We start from the raw sequence: 20,299 nt of genomic DNA, 5'->3' as shown, positions 1-20,299 counted from the left end.
TTTTTTCAGTCTCTTACAACTCATCCCGCAAACTCATTTGTGCTGCAGTTGCTGGTTCATCCTCTCTATTTCAAGGACAGCTAGCTAATCTTCACAGCCCCAGAAACTTGCACAGTACCTACACATAGTAGGCGTTCAATAAATGTTTGATGAGTGTGTTACTGCAATGAATCAACTAATGCAGAAATAAAAACACGAAGAGATTCTCCTAACATAATAGCATCATCCCAAAGAGAATCTTTCTTTCCCCAGGAGGGTTAGGAGGAGCAAAAGTTGTTCTAAAGAATCAGTGAGATAATCAGAAAACCTGGAAAGTAGGATTGGAATTGAATCTGCAAAACAGAAGAAAATCTGTACTCCTTTAGTAATTTTGATTTAGCCAAACGGGATTTTACAATACACCAAAATCTAAAGGACTTCTTATCTTTGGCCAACTATAACTTCTGTCTTTGATTACACTTTTGTAAATTTTTATGGAGAAATATAAGTAAATTCATGAAAAATAATATTAATACAGAAACATGTATTAAGTGCTAGAGCACTGGCCTGGGCACAGTCACATAGCAGTTGTCACTCAGCAAAGGAGAGGCTCTTTGGTCCAGCTCTCCTGATAAGAAACCATCTCTGTTCTTCAAGTGTTCACACACTACAAGGGAAGAAAGACATGTATGTGATGTACTGGAACGCACTATTGACCAAAATGCTGTGGAAATTACAATTACAATCAGGGCTATTTTGAAATTTCTGCTACTGCCTTTTCAGATACATAGGGTGAGTCAGCATTTTAACATAATATAGCAAGGGCCGGCCTGTGGCTCACTCGGAGAGTGTGGTGCTGATAACACCAAGGCCGCGGGATCGGATCCCTATATAGGGACGGCCGGTTCGCTCACTGGCTGAGCGTGGTGCTGACAACACCAAGTCAAGGGTTAAGATCCCCTTACCGGTCATCTTTTAAAAAAAAAAAAAAACAACCATAATATAGCAATATGCTCATATAAATATAAATAAAATATATTAGCATAATGTGCTTGCCTCACATGTCCCTGTTCTGCCTCATAAACGAATCACCTAAGACTCACTGATAATTTCCCCCTGGCCCCTTACTAGCCTGGGATTCATACAGCTCTGATCAGTATGCAAATGCTCTTCATCATTACAAAATAAGCAAATCTAGAAATGACAAAAACATTCCTGCTGACACACTCTTGAAATATAGATATATGTATTATGATTATTTTATTTGTGGCAGAGCCCTGTACTTATCTGACCTTAAACTACCTCTGCCTTTTTTTAAATTTTTTTGCACGGGGGCTCAATTCCAGCTCAGTGTCCAGTTTCTATGGAGAGAGGAGAAAACAGAGAAGTATGGGGACCTGGCTAGACTCCCCCCAAGGAATGCTTTACATCACCTGCACCATCAACAGAAGTTGCTCCTTTGGTCTGCAGTCCAGCCTTTTCTTCAGGGTGAAAGAGGAGATGTCTTTATCACTTTAATTACCATTACAAGAAGGAAAATTATAGAGTTGTAATGTGGTCTTTGGGGGAATAGTCTGCTCCGATGGAGATTTTAGGGAGAATGTCTGAAAACTGACTGTTAGAATAGAAATTTGAAACTAGTCAGAATTTTTATAGCACTTAGATATTTGTAAACAGTACAAAGAACTACCTCCTCCTGTGTAGGGTCCTGTCTACTATATAATAAGCATCCTGAACCCCAGTTCTGGCTCTTGAAATGAATACGTTTTAAAATTCCTAACCACGTATCTCATTGAGGCTCTGCATTCAGCCAGTGAGATTTTTATCCAGCAAAGGACTCATGTGAAAAGAACTGTAGTGTTTCTTATTTATTCTTATTTAAGCTCAGGAAAAATATACTCGATTTTTTTCTCAAGAATAATTTTACCTGTAAATGATGGTATGACTACTCTTTTTATTCTGTGTTTCCTAGAGATTTGTTAAAACTAATGTTTGAAGCAAATAAAAGCAAATGTATCTTATTTTATCAAGAAATCAAATATATGTTTTCAAATCCACTAACAGAGTTGTAAGGTTTTTTCTGGACATTTAGCTACTGTTTCCAAATTAATCCCTTAATTTTGTCTCAGGAAAGAGACCCTGAGGTTTGAGAATCCCCTTGTGTGGTCCTTTCATTCTGTCCCCAAATGATACCTGCCCTATTCAATAGCCTGGAAACTTGCCATTAACCAGCCTTCCCAGCTCCAACACAGCGATTCCTGACACTTGGTTAAGCCCAAGCTAAAGCCGAGATGAATCTAAATTGTACTTATTTGGGGGCATTGTGATTTCTATTTCTTTGCTTTGGTCCCAGATTTTTTTTTTTTTCCTATTTCAGGTAATGGGGAGAGTGCCAACAATTTCCATTAATAAGACAGAAGGTTGCCACATATACCTCAGTAAAGACGCCTTAGACTGTGAGATTGTGAGTGCCAAGTCCTCTGAAATGAATATACTTATCCCACAGGATGATGATTATGTAAGTACCTTTCAAAAGGCTGTCAAGAATTTTTTTGGAGCCTTAATAATGATTAACATTCTTAGCGATTGATTAATCAACTACCTGCCTATGAGCTTTATTTGTGGAATAGTTCATAGGCAGGAGAGGAATTCAGGAAGCTGCCTTCCACATCTCTCTCTGCTATTAGCTTCTCGACTACGCTCACTCCTGGATTTCTGACTCCCAAGGCAGTTTACTAATAATTACTTTAATGGGCTAGCTTTTATCAAACAGCACAGCGCACCCCTGAGTTCGTATTATATAAGACTAAATGTTTTCCTGTGCTCTGGTGGAGGCAAACAGGAAAGAGGGAGAAATGCTTTGGGGGGAAAAAATGGATGGGAGAGGAAGGGATAATGAGTAGACTATCTGTGTAGGTATACTTAAGTCAGGGGTTCTCAAACATAGCATAAGAATCAGCAGGGATGCTTGATGAAGAGGCCAACTCCCAAACCCTGTACCAGCTGGATTCAGGAGGGTTGGAGTGGGGCCCAAGAACCTGGAATTTTAACAGGCATCCCAGGTGATTCTAATACCATCAATCCACCCAGCAGCCCTTCTGAGAAACCCTAGCATAAGTGATTTTTCCCCCATCTGTTTTCTTTGCTACTTCTCCCCAACAAAGCAGCTTCTAGAAGAAGCAGGCAGATATTCTCACACATTGAAAGAGGTCTAAATAAATAAATACATTTTCTGGATTATGGAGACAGGTGGATCTGCTCCTTGTTGCAGAATAAGTAGGGAAATAAGTACAGAAATAATTCCCTCTGAGTCTAACTGGGCAAGGGAACAGTAAACCAGGGAAGGATGAAAGAAAATGTAATTTAGCAGGCACACCTTTGGAAGAGGGGGTCCCCATCAGCCTGAGGGGTCAATTGCTGGCCATCTACACAGTAGTCAATGTTCAGGTTGACCTCCTGAAGCTGGCACCATGACTGCGGCCATGTTCTTCTTTCCCCCACCTGTCACTAATTTGTTCAGCTCTACCCAGCCACATACCACATATTGCAGCCTAGAATCATCATTTCAATTTCAAAAACAAAACTCTGCAAGCATTGGGCCATGCTTCACTACTGAGTGCATGGACAGTCTAACCCTGAGCTAGAGAAGAGTCCCATTTTGGGTTCTCCACCTGAAAAAACTACTGAAGAGATAAAGCCAATGCAGAACAACTTCAGAGCAGAAGAGCCAAAATTTGGGGCGATCCCTGCCCTTTGCAGCTGTTTAAGCAGAAGGCTGATATGCATGCGGACTGGGTCTGTTAAGAAAAGCAATGGAGTTCGGATGAGTTCCAGACTAATGAAGCTGGAATCTCTGTGCGTGGAACCCAGGCATCTGGAGTTTTTTAAAACTTCCCAGGTGAGTCCAATGGAGCCTAGATAGAGAACCACTGGCTGAAAGGATGAGTATAGGTCAAAACCTGAGCTCTTACTTTGAACAAGTGACGTCTTACCTGTATAGGTGAGTTACCTCAGGCCCTCTTCATGTGCTTTCAGTTGGGGGTGGCAGAGAATGATACTGAGGCCCTGCCATGGCATTATAAAGTGGGACTGGATAGTGGGGATAATTCATCCTGAAAGATATGTGTCCCAGAGAAGACCCATTATCATATTACTATCACCTCACTGCCAAAAAAAGATTTGGGACAGCCGTAGTGCAGTTGCTATCAAAGAGGTGCCTTTGCTCAGGAGCATTCTCTACTTGGCCTGGTACTTCTTAAGAACAAATACCAAGCCTAGTTAATGCATCAAGAAGAGCCCCAGAAGGGATGCTGGCTACACACACACACTGGGTTATTAAGATTGTGGTTTCTTTACTTCATTTTAAGATTTGTCCATTGCAGATTTCACTCAAGGAGAATTCATTGCTCATTCTGGCAAGGGCCTTTCCTACATCTAGGAGGACAGGCACTCATATGTGTGTGTTCCACTGACACCTCCCTCTCATGAGCATAGGCACCGGCTTATCAGACGTGGAGGGTTTCAACAAGCACTGTGTGGACAGTAAGTCCAGGGAGGCCCCAGAAGCTGGGGCCAATGGGACTGTTCCTGGCCTTCCTCTTCAGTCCTCTTCTGAAGGAACTGGAGAATCACTCTCTGGGGAAGGAGAGACTCCAGACTACTTTTATTTTGTCTATTCTATATTTTCCTTTGAGTGTGTGTTGGGGGGTGGGGTATATACATCTGGGAGGAGGGTGTTTGTGTATGTTTTGCAGTGGGAAGAGTAGGGTGGTGGGTGAGGCTTGCAAATTTATATACAACCCTAAGCACATTTTTATAATTCATCAGAGTAAGCAGGTAACTCTAGGATAAAGCCTTTCTACCCTGTGTGACTGGGAACACCCGGGAGCTTGTCAGAAATGCAGATGCTCATCCTTTCCCATACCTACCGAATCATAATCTGCATTTTAACATCCCTGGTTGATTCATTTGTGTGTTAAAATTTGGTGGAGAGCAGTGGGTAAGAGAGACTGCCTAGGTTTGAATTCTGGCTGCCATGCTTACTAGCAGTATCATCCTGGGCCAGTTTCACCTCTTAGGCCGCTGTGTCCTATAGATGTCACCTCAATAACACCTCACTCATAGCATTGTTATAGATCCACTCAGTTCGTATATGTCCAGTGCTTAGCAGAATGCCTGGTTCTTAGAAAATGCTAGCTTTAGTGACAATACTGGCATGCAGTCACAGAACTGACAACTGACATATGTGAGTCTCCATGAAACAAAGACCTCTCCATGCTGCAGATTTGGGCTCCATCAAATTTCTTTGCCCATCACGTGGCACTAATCAGCCTTCCATCTGTTTGCAAAATGAACCCTTAAACAACTTTGTTCCTCTTGCCTTTTTTCCAGAGAGAATTTCCTGTTCCTGAACAGTTCAAGACAGCATGGGACGGATCTAAGTTGGTCACTGAACCTGCAGAAATCATGGGTTAACTTCCAGAGAGACCGAACCCCCTCACCTGAAACCGCATATCAAACAAATAAGCAACACAAAACAAAAAGCAGCATTAAAGAGCTAGAAGTTGCAGTAGCACCTACTGCTTTAGATTTGGCCTCCAACAATTCTGTTCTATAGAAGCAGCATTGTTTCTGGCAGCCTTCGTGGGCATTTTGTGATATGTACATTTCATTATTTGCTTTTGTGTGTGATTTTAGTTCCACATGATGACTCGTGAGCATTACAGATTTAAAGGGAAAAAGAAAAACAAATTCTGTTCCCCTGCTATCATTAACACAGTTACTGATGGGTAAAAATAATGCATGATTCACTTTTGCATTTATGTTTAATTGCTAGTTGAAATACAACATGAGAATCTAAGATGTACATTTCACCTTTTAGAAAATTCCAAGATGTTGTAGTACTAGTGTGCCCTGAAAAATGTATCATTTTTTTTTCTTATTTTTACCACATGTTCATCTTTTATCCATGAGAATGCATTTCAACCCACATTTTTTAAAAACATAAGAAAATTCCATATTAAGGACCAAATTCAGTTTCTTGGTCCTTGGAAGACCTACATTCTTTACTGCTACTAAAAATGAAAAGAAAATTTTAACTATTTATCTTAAACATTTTTCCACCCTGTCAATTGAAAACTTACTTTTTTCTGCATAGAGATTTTTAGGCTTGGTGGGAGGAAGCGGTTTTTCTGCTACATAATACCTCGTAAGTTTGCTCTTTATCAGTTCAATTTTCATTTTCCGGTTCTGAACCTGTTAAATATCAGATGCCTTGTAAATGATGTCTTTAATGTCTTAGCATAGACTAACTTCTTTTCCACTTGCCGGACTTGCTAACCAGTCTCAAAAATGACATGAAAAAGCCATAGATGTATTACTTCTTCCAAAACCTAAGGAATCGTTTGTTGGTTTGGCTTGCTGCTCCTATTTTGTAGTCTTGACATTACATGCTTTTCAACATAAGAGCCACTATGATATTCCTTTGTATCTTTTCAGTATGTAGTGCTGAAAAATCTGCAACTTCTTGGATTGCATTTAATGAATTATAGTATAATGCTTGCAGACCCAATACAAGCATATATATTGTGCCTCTTACAGCCTTTGGAATATATATTATTTCCGTTTTTAAAATATCTTCTATATCCAGATGGTATTCAGATTACTAATGCTCATGTACCAAGGTTTTGCTATAAAAGTTTTGTCCATATGAATAATGTTGTGGCTTTAGTAAATGTCATTTTTCAACTGTAAACTTACTCTGAAATAAAGTAAAATCTAATTGTTTAAATACTGTGATGAATTCTGGTTGTTAAAATTATTTTTTTGCACTTTGCTTCCTGCTCATATATATATGATTTAGGAAAGATAGCTGAGTCCTTCTGGGTGAATTAAAGAAATTATCCAGCATGCCATCAGCTTCCCTGAAGAATGGCTTCTTCTTCAGCACAGATATCAAATAAAGCCATTTTCACTTGGAATGATAGTCAAAAAATTCTAGAATCCAGTTTTATAAATCAAGGCCTCTTCAATGAGAAAAATCCCCTTCATAGATCTTTGTTAATGTAAATATCACAGAAAATAAATGAGTTTATAAATGTAATACTATATATACTATATATTACAAATGTATAACATAAATATAAATAACTTAGAATAAATTTATAAATAAACTTCTGGAAGAAAAAAATTAAGTGGGAAGAAAAGACTTTAAAAAGGACATATTACATGCCCATTGTACAGCAATAATTTTATGTTGAGAAATAAGTCAACTAAATTCTTAGAGTGTGTTAGCTGGTCTTGGAGATGACATCAGCTTTTCAAAATGCTTCACCACATATCTTGAAAATCTGGACTTGAGATTCAAACAATTATTTTACCAGCCCAGGATGCCTTAAGTCACCTACTTAAGTGACTTAAGAGTAGGTTGAATTTGTTGAAAAAACTTTGACAATGTATAAACAATTACCAAAGACAATGCTGCATTTCCAACATGCTTTTTTTCTTGCATCATGTTGAATTCCAATGTTACCTATGCTATGACCTAATAAATACTGTAAAAGGGTTAAGACATCTACACTTAGCAGAATTGCATGTCACACACATTCACAAAGAGTAAGAATGAAAATCAGTGTCAGAAAATTAAGTGCAGGGCCTCCCATATCTCTTTACTTTGTAGTATTTACAGGATAAAAATGGTAATGCAAAAGAGATCGGCCTTTGTTGTCTTGAAAATCCTTTCCGTGGTAATACCGTCCCCTTACATAATCTATTACTGAAAGTCTTCCTTTCACAGCAAGATGTCTTGCAGCGAATAAATGCTCAGCACTTCTTATCTATGGAACTGATAGAAAATACATACAGTTTTATTCATTTATTCTTTTTTTTTTTCTTTTTTGTGACCGGTAAAGGGATCGCAACCCTTGGCTTGGTGTCGCCTGCACCACGCTCAGCCAGTGAGCGCACTGGCCATCCCTATATAGGATCCGAACCCGCTATGGGAGCGCTGCTGTGCTCCCAGCACCGCACTCTCCTGAGTGAGCCACAGGGTCGGCCCTATTCATTTATTCTTTCATTCATTGAAAATGTCTACTCCAACTTCTTAGAATCTAGGTGATATATCTATGGAATCCTCTTATGTTAAAGATGAGAATGCTGAGATCCAGTGACATTAGCAACTTGCACAAGGATAAGTAACAGGGTAGAGGTAAAGTGAGGACTAGAACACACACACGCCTTCTCATACACTGCCTCTTATGTGCACACACCCACATACACGCCTTCTCATACACTGCCTCTTATAACATGGCTTCTAATCTCACCTTATTTCTGAAATTCTTCGAGGTCATCGAGTCCAGTGGCTTCATCTCATTCTTCATCCTCTGAGATTCTTGACACTGCTTTTTTCTTATTAAACTCCCTTTGATTTTGTGATACACAATACTTCTCTGGCTCCTTTCCCTCCTAACCATTTTTGTTTCCCTCTCAAATCCTCATGCGTCTCTTAACTTCATCTCCTCTATATAGCTGACTCTCAAGTCCACGTCCCCAACCCAAATCCATCTCCCCAGACTCTTAATTCCAACTGTCCACAAAGTATTTCTACCAGCTTGATCCAACTTCACTCAACATGGCTAAAATTAATGCACATTTCCCACACATATCCATACCTTCCTCATCTGCCTCTCCAGTTTCAGTCAATGGCCCCCTCACACTTCTCATCATAGATTTAAAACCAGCCATTTCATGCAATAGGAAACACTGAAAGATAACCCAATCTGGGGGAAACCATGATTCAGCAGGCTATCTTTGTGACTTTTAATTGCAAATGGAGAGTAGGCAGTTGGATATATAAGTCTGAAGTTTTTTCTCTTGTCTCCGATACCAAATCCTTAGGAATGATTTCATAAATTTAATATTCCAAAAGTGAATTTCATTAAACACGTTCATTCCAAAAGAATTCTTTTAAATCATTGGCACTTTCTGAACAACTTCATATACAGACGCAATTTTAAGGGCTTTAATTGCTTCAACTGAGACATGCTAATTTTATAATCTTTCACAGATTTCTTTTGCACATTTAACCATTTAGATGTTTCTGTACATCATGAAACTTATATCTGTGCTACTAGTGGAAAGTAAGCCAGCTCAAATTACCCAGTGATAATTCAGCCAGATTTCTCCAAATGGTTTTGTTCCTCCACTGCTTGCTTAGTGACTTGGCACAGAATATGTAACTAACAAAGGGTAATATTTGCCAATCAGAGACTTTTTTTCAGGTTTCTGTCCAGTACAATGTATCATTTATATTTAAAGATGACTTTTACCTAAAACTACAACTTTGAATATTTGAGTTCTAAATCCAATTTATTTCAATATCTTGGTTTTTAGGACCATCATATTCAAACAATGATACCCCATAATGACATGAAGATCCAGATTAAAGAAATGCATTACTTACTAAACCATAATACTAATCTTTAAATTTCATTCACCAATATCACAAAGGTTTTTTATTAAAAATTAGTAATCTCCTATGATATTAATCATTTATCCTGGCAACTAATCAGAAGGTGTGCATTTAAAAATTTTTTTTGTTATTATTAATAACAATACTATGGCCTCATTTCTTTCACCTACAAGTCAATAAACCTATAATAGGAAGTCTTCCTGTGAACATAACTGTTCTGTAGAGTTGTCTGAGCAGAGTAGATTTGAGAAGACCGCTCTTTCCTGCTCATTGTCCTTGTGGGGCATAATTATCTCCACACATGTATTACTCCGTTTTGTGCTGTTATAACAGAATACCTGAGACTGGGTAATTTATAAGGAACAGAGGTTTATTTGGCTAACAATTCTGGGACAGCTGCACCTGGTGTGGGCCTCAAGCTACTTCTACTCATGGTGATAAGTGGCAGGCAGCCAGCGGATACAAGCAGACCACATGGCGAGAGGAAGCAAGAGAGAGAGAGAGGAGGTTCCAGGGTGTTTTAAACAACCAGCTCTTGCGAGAACTAACAGAGTGAGATCTCACCCAGGGTCCCCCAGGGAGAGCATTAATCCATTCATGAGGGATCCACCATCATGACTCAAACAGCTCCCAACACTGCCACATTGGGGATCAGATTTCCACATTAGTTTTGGCGGGGACAACACATCCAAACTCTATCAACGCATAATGAACAATATGCATCGCCTAGCCAAGGTGACACTAATGACACATGTCCTCCACCAGTCTTCCCAACAGGCAGCTGATATTACAACAGCCCTTGCTTCAGGAATTCCTCTTCAATTTAAAAGCTGTAGAGAAAAGAGGAAATATCAGTTAGGTGGATGCAGACTCTCATTTTCAGGAGAGTGATTGCCTTCTGCAATCCAGTATGATAAAATCTATTATCCAAACATTGCAAGGATGATGGGCTCAAGTAAAAACAATCTATGATCCCTTAGAATAATTAAAGACGTAGTCTTGAAGCATTAATAAAAACATGTAGAGGTCTGAAGAAATGTTTTACAGAGCCAAATATGAGATGCATCTTCAGAAAGAAGATATAAATTTATGGCAATACAGCTTTTAAAGGAATTGTAAGTTATGTGTATTCTCCATGTTCTGGATACAGAGAAAAGGTGGATGAAATAACATGGAGTTTCTACACTATTATGAATCTCACTTCTTTAGCTCTGACTAGAATAGCAAATTGAAACAGAGAATTTAGTATTTATCTGGCTAATTTAAGCAAAAAGAAAATAACTATATATGCGTACTGAAAAACAGTATTTGAAAACCTAAGTCATCCAAATTACCTACACAAATTCAATAAATAAGTGGTCAACACTTTTCTCTATTCAGTTGTGGCTGGTAAAGCATCTGAAGAATAAGAAAGGAATATATTAATGGAAGCCCATCCAGTGAATGTGGAATTCAGGGAATGATGTCCCATCATTAACAACTAAAATCTGGTTCTTAGAGTTATCAAAATGTTCTTTCATTTGTTAGCATCTAAAATAATTACACCAGCAATATGGTCTACATTCTGCAGGCTGTTTCCACCAACTGGCTAGACAACCATTTTCTCAAATTAAATTAACCCCATACTCTGTACTTTACAGAAATAACTCTCTCTGTTTCTCAAAAAGGTTTCAACATCTCATCAGATAGAGATATTTCCCATAGACTTATCTTCAGTAAAGGAAAAAAAAAAAGCTCAGCCAGGTGACGTGATGTGTGCCTGTAGTCCCAGTTACGTGGGAAGCCAAGCTGGAGGATCACATGAGCCCAAGTATTCGTGCACTGTGCCAATTGGGTATCCACACTAAGTTCGGCATCAGTATGGTGACCTCCCCAGAGCAGGAACCTCCAAGCTGCCTAAGGAGGGATAAAGAGGGAAACACACACCCAGGTCCGAAATGGAGCAGTTGCAAACTCCCCTCCTGATCAGTAATGGGATCATATCTGTGAACAGCCAGCACTCCAGCCTGGGCAACACAGCAAGACACTATCTCAAAAAAAAAAAAAGCTCATACTTCCTAACCCTTCGAAAAAGTAAAGGCAGTCTTTCATTTATTGGAAAGAGCTTTGGCATGGGAACCTGAAAATCTGATTTCCATTCTGGATCTGCTACTAACCAGAGGTGTGCCCATATGACAAATGCCTGTGATACCTTTAAAGATATAATTCTTTAAAAATGAAATCAATGCATAAAATTTTCCAGTATGAAATTAAACCAATATACAACAAAACTGCCTTTGGCAGAGCCACTAGCTATCCACCAAAATCTGTTCTGTCCTTTTTCTTAATAGATGACATTTCCCAGCCTCTCTTGCAGTTGGACTGCCATGTGACCATATTCTCCTTGAGGGAATGTGAGTGTTAAGTAATGTGGTAAAACTCACTTCAGAACTCAGTCTTTTAAGAGAGCTTGTTTTCTCCATAATCCCTTTCTCTTCCATTAACCAGATCCTGGTCGTGCAACCAGCCTCACTCATGCAGATGACAATACACTCTGGTTATGCAAGAAGATTGAAAGAGCCTGGGTCCCTAAGTTGCAATATGGAAAACAGCCACTCATTGACCTGAATCTTCCCTAAGTAGTTACACAAGAAATAAATTCACATCATACTTAAATAATTACAAATTTTGATTTATTTATCAGAGTACTTTAACTTACCAAAACTAATATTCCACGTATGGAACTCTGATTTACTGGTTCAGTCACTAGAAATACCTTCTAATAATTTGAAAAGATGTGCACAATACATTATTAAGTAAAATAAAAACATGTAAAAACAGATTGAATAAACATTTTTATTAAAATGTTTGAGTCAATTAAAAGAACAATATGTATTTGTATATAAAGGCATAAAATATATATATTTGATGAGAGACAATTTACTATAGTGGTTGTGAGGATAGAACCTAGTCTTACCACTTATTAGCTGTATAATTTTGGGAAAAATCACTTAATTTCTCTGTACTTCAGTTTTGTTCATCCCTAATATAGAGATGATGATAATAGCACTTATCCCATTAGTTTGTTTTGTAGGTTAAAAGAATTAATATATGTAAAGTATATAATAGGTTATAGAAGTATTAGTTACTATTATTATTATCATCATTATAGCACAGAGAAAAATATGGAAAGGCATGCTAAAATGGCAACAATGACTATCTTTGGGATATAGATTAGAGAGAAGGATCTTTCTAGTTTCTACTCCTCTTTATATGAATTTGTCAGAACACGCATTTGATTACTAAAATTCCCACAATCCTTTGTGATTATCAAATAATTTGTAAAATACATTCAAAAGAAGGTAACAATCTTTTAGTCCATCAGATCACTTTTTGTCTGTTTCAGATTGCAGGTTCCTATTTTAAAAGAGTATACATTAAGAAAAATATTTTGTAATCAACATGAAAAATATATAGTCCAAAGGGAAAAATCAAATAATTTTTTAAATGCTTATTTGAAAAAAAAAAAAGTGGTATAAGCTATTTACCAACACAATTGCTTAGTACCTAGTGATTTCAATTCAGCGAATCCAACATTTGTTAAACTCTTTATGTGGTTGGTACTGATAATACAAGGGGCAAGAGTTATAATCCCTGCCTTGAGGAAAATATAGCTTAAAGAATGGTTTAGAAAAACTTAAGTTTTTTTATTTCTTTCTTTTTTTTTGTCTTTTGTCTTTTTCCGTGTCCGGCAACGGATCGCAACCCTCAGTGTTGCCCCCGTACCGGACCAGGGACCGGCAACGGGACTGCAACCCCCAGCGTTGCCCCCGCGCCTCGCTCAGCCAGTGAGCGGGAACCGGTCTGTATGTGGGATCCGAACCCTCGGGGGGGAGCGCCGCCGTGCTTCCCAAGCGGTGCACTTATCCAGTGCGCCACCGGGCTGGCCCCTAAGTTTTTTTATTTCTAAAAAATGTGGAAAAAACAACTATATACTTTCTAAAACACTAGAAAAGAGAAAATGAACAAGAATACAGTTATAAACCAAAGAAAATAAAAGAACAAGAAATAATAAGATACAGAAATAATAAAGCAAGATGAAAACTAAGACCAAAGAGGTAACAATAAGTATAAATGTGATAAATTATACCATGAAAATACAAAAACTCAGTTTGACAAGTGTAATAGAAATAATAAAGCAAGATGAAAACTAAGACCAAAGAGGTAATAAGTATAAATGTGATAAATTATACCATGAAAATACAAAAACTCAGTTTGACAAGTGTAAATACTGTTTCTAAAAGCCTCATCTAAAACACAGTATCTCACAATGTTAGAACTAAAAGGATGCACAAAGAGATAGTAAATGAATGCAAACAATGAGAATACAGGGATTATTAAAATGTTAATAATATATATAATAAAATAAAATTCAAAGCAAATGTGTTAAACAGAACAATAAGGTTATTTTATAATGATGAAGGATATAATCTATACTGAAACTGTCAGAAGTCTTCATATATTTTAGTCTTCTCTTGCTGCATAACACATTAGAACACATTTGCATCTTGAAACAATACCCATTTATTATGGTTTCTATAGGTCAGAAGTCTAGGCACAATGTAGTTGAGTCAGGGTCGCACAAGACTGAAATCAAATCCAGATGCCAGCAGATCTGTATTCTCATCTAGACCTCATCTAGGGCTTGAAATCTTCTTCCAAGCTCATTAGCAGAATTCACAATTAGCAGAATTCAGTTCCTTGAATTATAGAAATGAGGTCTGTTTTCTTGCTATTGGATATCAGCTGGAGATTGCTCTTAGCTCCTAGAAGCTGCCTTCAAGTCCTTGCCTTGTGGTCCCTTCTCCAGGCAGTTCACAACAGAGCTGTTGGCTTCTTCAAAGCCTACATGAAGATCTCTCTCACTTCAGATCTCTCTGGCCCCTTCCATCTCTGACCTTTAAACTTCTATTAAAGGGCTTATCTGATTTGGTCAGGCCCACCCAGGATAATCTACCTCTGGATTAATTTAAAGTTGGTTGATTAGGGATCTTAATTATATCTGCAAAATCCCTTCACCTTTGCCATATAACATAACCTAATTATAGGAGTGCTAGCCCATTCACAAGTCTCTGTCATACTGAAGAGCAGGGGATTATATACTCAGCATGTGTAACAGGTAGCAGGAATTTTGGAGACCATTTTAGGATTCTACCTGCCACAGTTTGTGATTGTTTTTCATGAATATATATTAAACAATAGCTGTTAAAAATGCAGAAAAAGTTGTGTTTTTTAAAATATGAAAGTAGTGTGCTCTAATATATATTTCTACCTTTGACAGATTGAGTAGGCAAAAAATATTTGACTACAATGTAGTAAACCTAAATTATATAATTAACAAAAATTATTTGAAAGATCACTAGAACTGTAAAAATGGAGATTATGGCACGGTCTATGCCATGGCAGCATCCTAAAGGAATCATCTTGAGCTGCCCTCTCTGAGCTGGCAAGGTCACTGGAGGGAGAGCTGTTGGCAAGGCCACAGCTACGAGCACTTGCTACAACCGTAAGGGCTACTGCCTCGGCTTCATGATACTGCTTTTGCTTTCTCTTTCGATATTTTGGTTAGTGTGGCAGTTCTCTGAATTCCCAAAAGATTATAAAAATAACACAAATGATTTTGCGGTCATTGAACTAAACATTCCCACAGAGGATCTGAGTAAATTGGACAATTTAAAATTATCCCCTTATGATAAATTGACCACACCAAACATATGTCCCCAAAGCACCACTCATGACTAAATATGAGCTGCAGCCTAAACATGCAAAGTTATTTCAAAAAGGAAATTTCCATCCTCTCCCAACCATCTGGGTAAATGGATATATGGGATACAAAATGGGGAAAGGAAAAATTTGGTATCCCCGTAGGGGACATCCAAAATATGATGTAAGTTGGCAAACATCATTTGCTGGAGATTATATTAATGGCAAGAGAATGGTTGGTGTTAATGGGAAATAATATGATTGGGATAAATTAAGTATATGGGAATGAAACCGTAGAATTCCCTTTACTTGGTGGTGTCCAATTTTAAATAAATCATTAAGAATCAGGTGTTGGCATAAAAATGTATGCTGTAAAATTATTAAATCTGCAAAATTAGATCTTAGAAAAATAAGAGAGTGCAACTGGTTTTGTGAGGGATGGTGCTGTGCACAATGACACTTTGACATTTAGATCTAGATTACAGGGCCACAGCCAATGCATAACCTTAAAATGTGCATGATAATGCTGCTTAAATATCCACTGTTCTTTTTCCATATGAACAGTAGGTTCATTCCATTAGAACATAAACTCATTAGACCCATTAGAATTTAAATGTTAACATTTTTCCTTTTAGCAAAGTTGTATTTACATTTAAGAATAGATATAGGTTATCTAACACTTTGTAACCAAAATAGCTGCCACCCTGTTAATAGGGTGGATATTAACCACAGCTTGCTAACAGAAAAAGGTCACAAGATAACTTCAAGACAATGAAGGGATAGTTTTGACCTGATAACCTGATTCCAGGAAAAAGAAGCACAAGTTGATCACCTGAGAGCTGACAAAAGGAAAGGACTGGCTGACCTCTAAAAAAGTTTCCTCCCTGCTTTTTGAACTATTGATTTAAGCTTGCTGATACAATAAAAATAGTACCCAAAAACGCCCTGCAGAGAAAAATCTAAATAAAAGGCATTGTCTCATGCTCTACTGGGCTCCAGCTGCAACGCGCTGACAGCCCGCAGAGAGAGAACGTGCATATTGATGCATTGAGGTCTCCGTCTATGTTTGTTATTTTTGCTGACCCTCTCCATCCCTTTTCGGGTACCCACCCCTCGCTGAAGCTGGACTTCAGCAAGATTATGCTTATTTTCCCAGTGTCTTATACATTTAATTCTATATTAGATAAAATGAAAATCTTAAAGAGTCTAAAAAGTAAATATTACATGGGCCATCACTTCTGAGTGCAAGACAATAAAGCGAAAAGAAGAAAAGATTAACAAAAGTAATCCAAGCACTGAAATAACTCTCTTTTAAATAACTCTTGAATCAAAGAAGAAAGTGATACTGCAACAACAATTTAGTGACAATGAAAACTCTGTGTATAAAAGTTTAAGCATTCTAGCCAAAAAGCTGGGGAAAGGAAACAAAACAATAAAGGAATATAGGAAAAATAAATTGATAAAGCAAAAATTCAACAATTTAAAAAGTTAAAAGGTTATTTTTTTATGTTTGAAAAAGCAGTGAAGAATGTGAAAAGATCTGTACTGCCTTAACAATGAGTGGTAATCCTTTGGGATACAAAGAAAAGCATCCTCATTTGTGGTTTGAATTTGTTAAAATAAGCACATATTACTTTTGTAACTAAAAATAGATGAGGCTGCCCGGTTGGCTCAGTTGGTTAGAGCATGGTTATAACACCGAAGTCAAAAGGTTCAGATCCCTGTACCAGCCAATCACCAAAAAAATAAAATAAAAATAAAAATAGATGATAGGGGGCCGAGCCCATGGTGCACTCGGGAGAGTGCAGCGCTGGGAGCGTAGCAACGCTCCTGCCGCGGGTTCGGATCCTATATAGGACTGGCCAGTGCGTGTGCTCGCTGGCTGAGCGTGGTGTGGGCGACACCACACCAGGGGGTGCGATCCCCTTATCGGTCACGAAAAAGACAAAAAAAAAAAAAAAAAAAAAAAAAAAAATAGATGATAGGTAGGCAAATAAATAAGGATTATTCTGGTTTTTGAAGGTTATCTAGAAACTGTCAATTATTATATAAACTATTTTTTCAATATCTTATGGAACACATTTAAAAATTAATCATATTCAAAGTTAATATTTCAAACTCCAAAATGTAAAAATTACAAAAGCATTGTCTCTGAGCTCAAGACAATAAAGCTACAAAATGAGGCTTAAAAAACCAACTAAAAGGTTAACTATTTTTGACAGGGAGTTCTTTTTGATTTTTAAATTTCTTCACTGTTTATAAGTGTCTTTAGGTTTCTGTCTTTTTCTTGATTCAATTTGGGCAATTTATCTTTTTCTAGTAAATAATCCATTTCCTCTGGGTTTTCAAATTTGTTGGAATAAAGTTGAACATCAATTTCATTTTATTTTTAAAAAATTGTCTCACTGTTTTATATATTCCTTATTCTGAATGTTCTATAGTTGTAATTTCTTCTTTTTTTCTTAGTTAAGATTGCTAGTATTTTATGTATTGTATTGTCTTTTTCTTTAAAGAACTAGTTATTAGATTCATCGACAAATTGTACTATCATTCTGCTTTCTTATTCTTGAATTTGTGTGTGTGTGTGTGTGTGACCAGTAAGGGGATCGCAACCCTTGGCGTGGTGTCACCTGCACCACACTCAGCCAGTGAGCGCACCGGCCATTCCTATATAGGATCTGAACCCATGGCGGGAGCACCGCTGCGCTCCCAGCGCCGCACTCTCCCGAGTGAGCCACGGGGTCGGCCCCTTATTCTTGAATTTTTGATGGCTACCTCGTTTATTATCTTTTTTGGGGGGGAACCCAGTTTTATTTTATTTTTATTAGTCCATGAACTCCCCAAGTCTGAGTAACCCTGCTCTTAACCACTAAGGAATTTTTTCTCACCTTAGGGAAATTGGTCTCAGTTGATGCAGGGAGAGGAATGTGTTTTGCTATGTGTCCTATTTGTCCAGAAAGAAGAGCTGCTTGCTGCTGAAAGACACCAAATACATCAAAAATCATTTATTTTCATTTTTTTGATTTTATAAATAATCCTGCAGGAAATGTGCTTGACTTGCATCTTCACAGTCTAGTGCTCATATTTCTCTTAGCTTTCTCTAAGAATTCTCATAACTCTCCTAAAAGGAGAATTAATGAGTCGCGAGGCTCAGAAATTTTGCATTTTGGCAGATGCTAACAAATTATTCTTCCAAAAAGTTGTGCAAACTTTTACTTCCACAAACTGTGTATGAGAAAGCCTATTATTTCTCCAAACCTCACCAGCACTGGGTACCACCAATCTCAGTGATTTTTTCCACCCTGACATGCAAAAACATGATAATGGTCTATTCCCATGCATCAAATTGATCAAAGGGACAGTCTATTGAATTAAAAAGATGAGTTATCATGGTTAATAAGAATAAAATGAGCCAGGATATACTTGAAAAACAGTGTATACGTCAACAAACCAATGAAAAGAGAGAAAATGAGAAGAAACCAAAATTGTGGAATTTTTCATTCTTTTGACCATAATAACAAGGGGAGTCAAGAACAGAGTGGGAATTTGGTGATGTTAAATTGAGGTTTCGGTTAAAGTTCTGCATTTGTACAGCTCCAGATTCGTCAGGCAATAGGGTTCCACTTTATGATAATGATAAAATCATGTTAAGAAGTAGATAATAATGGGAGAGTAGAGTAGCATTCAGGCTAATGGGCTGCATTCGTTTGGGAGTAGTGGTGTCACAGCCAAGGGTAAAATTTCTTGTTTGTTTGCAGGGGCACCTGAACCTACGACCTTAGGGTTAAAAGTCTGTGCTCTAACCAGCCGGCCCTGAACACTAGTGAAAGAATTTAAGTAATTTAAGTCAGGCACATAAGGGCTAAATTGCTCTGGACAATCAAGAGAGTCTATGATTTTTCCTTCGGGATTGGTTGCTTGCAGGGCTAATAAAGGAGCAGCAGGAGCCAATCAATCAATGCTTTTCACATTCATTTCTACCAACGCTTTATATTTTGTAAATATTTGCCCTTTGTCTTTCCTAATAGCTTTCTATCATTGACTGGATCACAGCCTCCCTCCGACCTTTCTGCATAACATAACACTCTCCAACATTTCACCAACTCTTTTTGGCCTCTTTCCTCCCTTACATCAAGTCATTTTCTTCATACACCCTACTTATTTTCAGCTTTTTATCTCATGACGGTCATACCTAAAACGATGCTTTCCCTTTGCCCCAATCTCATATTTAACAAGTGAAATCTAATCCTAACCTAAAATAATCTGTCCTTTTACCAGAATTTCATGGGCAATATACGTATACGAGCTCATCAACAGTTGAGCTTGGTTTCTGTTGTACAACAAAGACTGAATCGATTATCTTTAAAGTCGCCAGGTTCTGATGTCGGGTTTGGACAGTGCAGTGGCATTCTTAGCTTTGGAAATTCCTCCACCTACTGGTTGCCTAAATTCCTGTCTGTTTATATAACATAATGAAGTTTGCAGTTGTTTTATGAGTTTGGCCCATTTTTAAGAGCAACATGCCTCTTGCGAATGATGATACATTTATAAATCACTTTGAATTCGTAAAATCAAAAACCTGTTATAAAGAATATATATTCTTATAGTACGAAATATTTAAAAGCAGATGATAAATTTCTTAATGCTTTTTAAAACCACTGGAGGGCAGAAAAGCATTATATAGCAATTCCCTCCAAGTTTGGCTAGAGAAGGAAAAGATGCCCATTTTATGTGCACTTTTAAAAATTAGTACCAAAATCAAATTATTTTTTAATTTAATCTTTTATTTGGTGTATTGTTTTCTATTAGTATATCAAATCAGACAAACCTCATTCTGATGTAAACACTGTAGAGACAAATTTGACATTACGGGACCACTTTGCCCCATATTACTAGTAAGAATAGTTGAAATATGCTGTTAAACTAATCTCACTAAAAATGAAAGATATCTGTAATAAAACAACAGATTCGTGGCTACCCGAGTTTCAAGAACTCTTTTCAGTTGTCCTGTCAAAACATGAGTTCAAATATGGTTAAAGAAAATTAGCTGGGCCGGCCCAGTGGTGCACTGGAGAGTGCGCCGCTTGGGAGCGCGGCGGCACTCCCGCC

The 20,299-nt window shown here is 37.7% G+C and overlaps 1 protein-coding gene across 1 annotated transcript in view; it reads left to right on the top strand.

The window, feature by feature from the left end:
• Positions 1-6,781, top strand: part of CAP2 (CAP, adenylate cyclase-associated protein, 2 (yeast)) — a 114,195-nt gene extending 107,414 nt beyond the window's left edge. The window contains exons 11-12 of the mRNA XM_008589821.1: positions 2,357-2,497; positions 5,371-6,781. Coding sequence (XP_008588043.1) covers positions 2,357-2,497; positions 5,371-5,454 — 225 coding nt within the window. The 3' untranslated portion in view covers positions 5,455-6,781. The remainder of the gene's footprint in view (positions 1-2,356; positions 2,498-5,370) is intronic.
• Positions 6,782-20,299: the final 13,518 nt, after the last annotated feature.

The sequence above is a fragment of the Galeopterus variegatus genome, unplaced genomic scaffold (assembly GCF_000696425.1).
Source record: "Galeopterus variegatus unplaced genomic scaffold, G_variegatus-3.0.2 Scaffold5671, whole genome shotgun sequence".
In the NCBI taxonomy this organism is placed as follows: Eukaryota; Metazoa; Chordata; class Mammalia; order Dermoptera; family Cynocephalidae; genus Galeopterus; species Galeopterus variegatus.
Note: the sequence above shows the minus strand (reverse complement) of the source record. Positions and strands in the feature narration are given on the sequence as shown.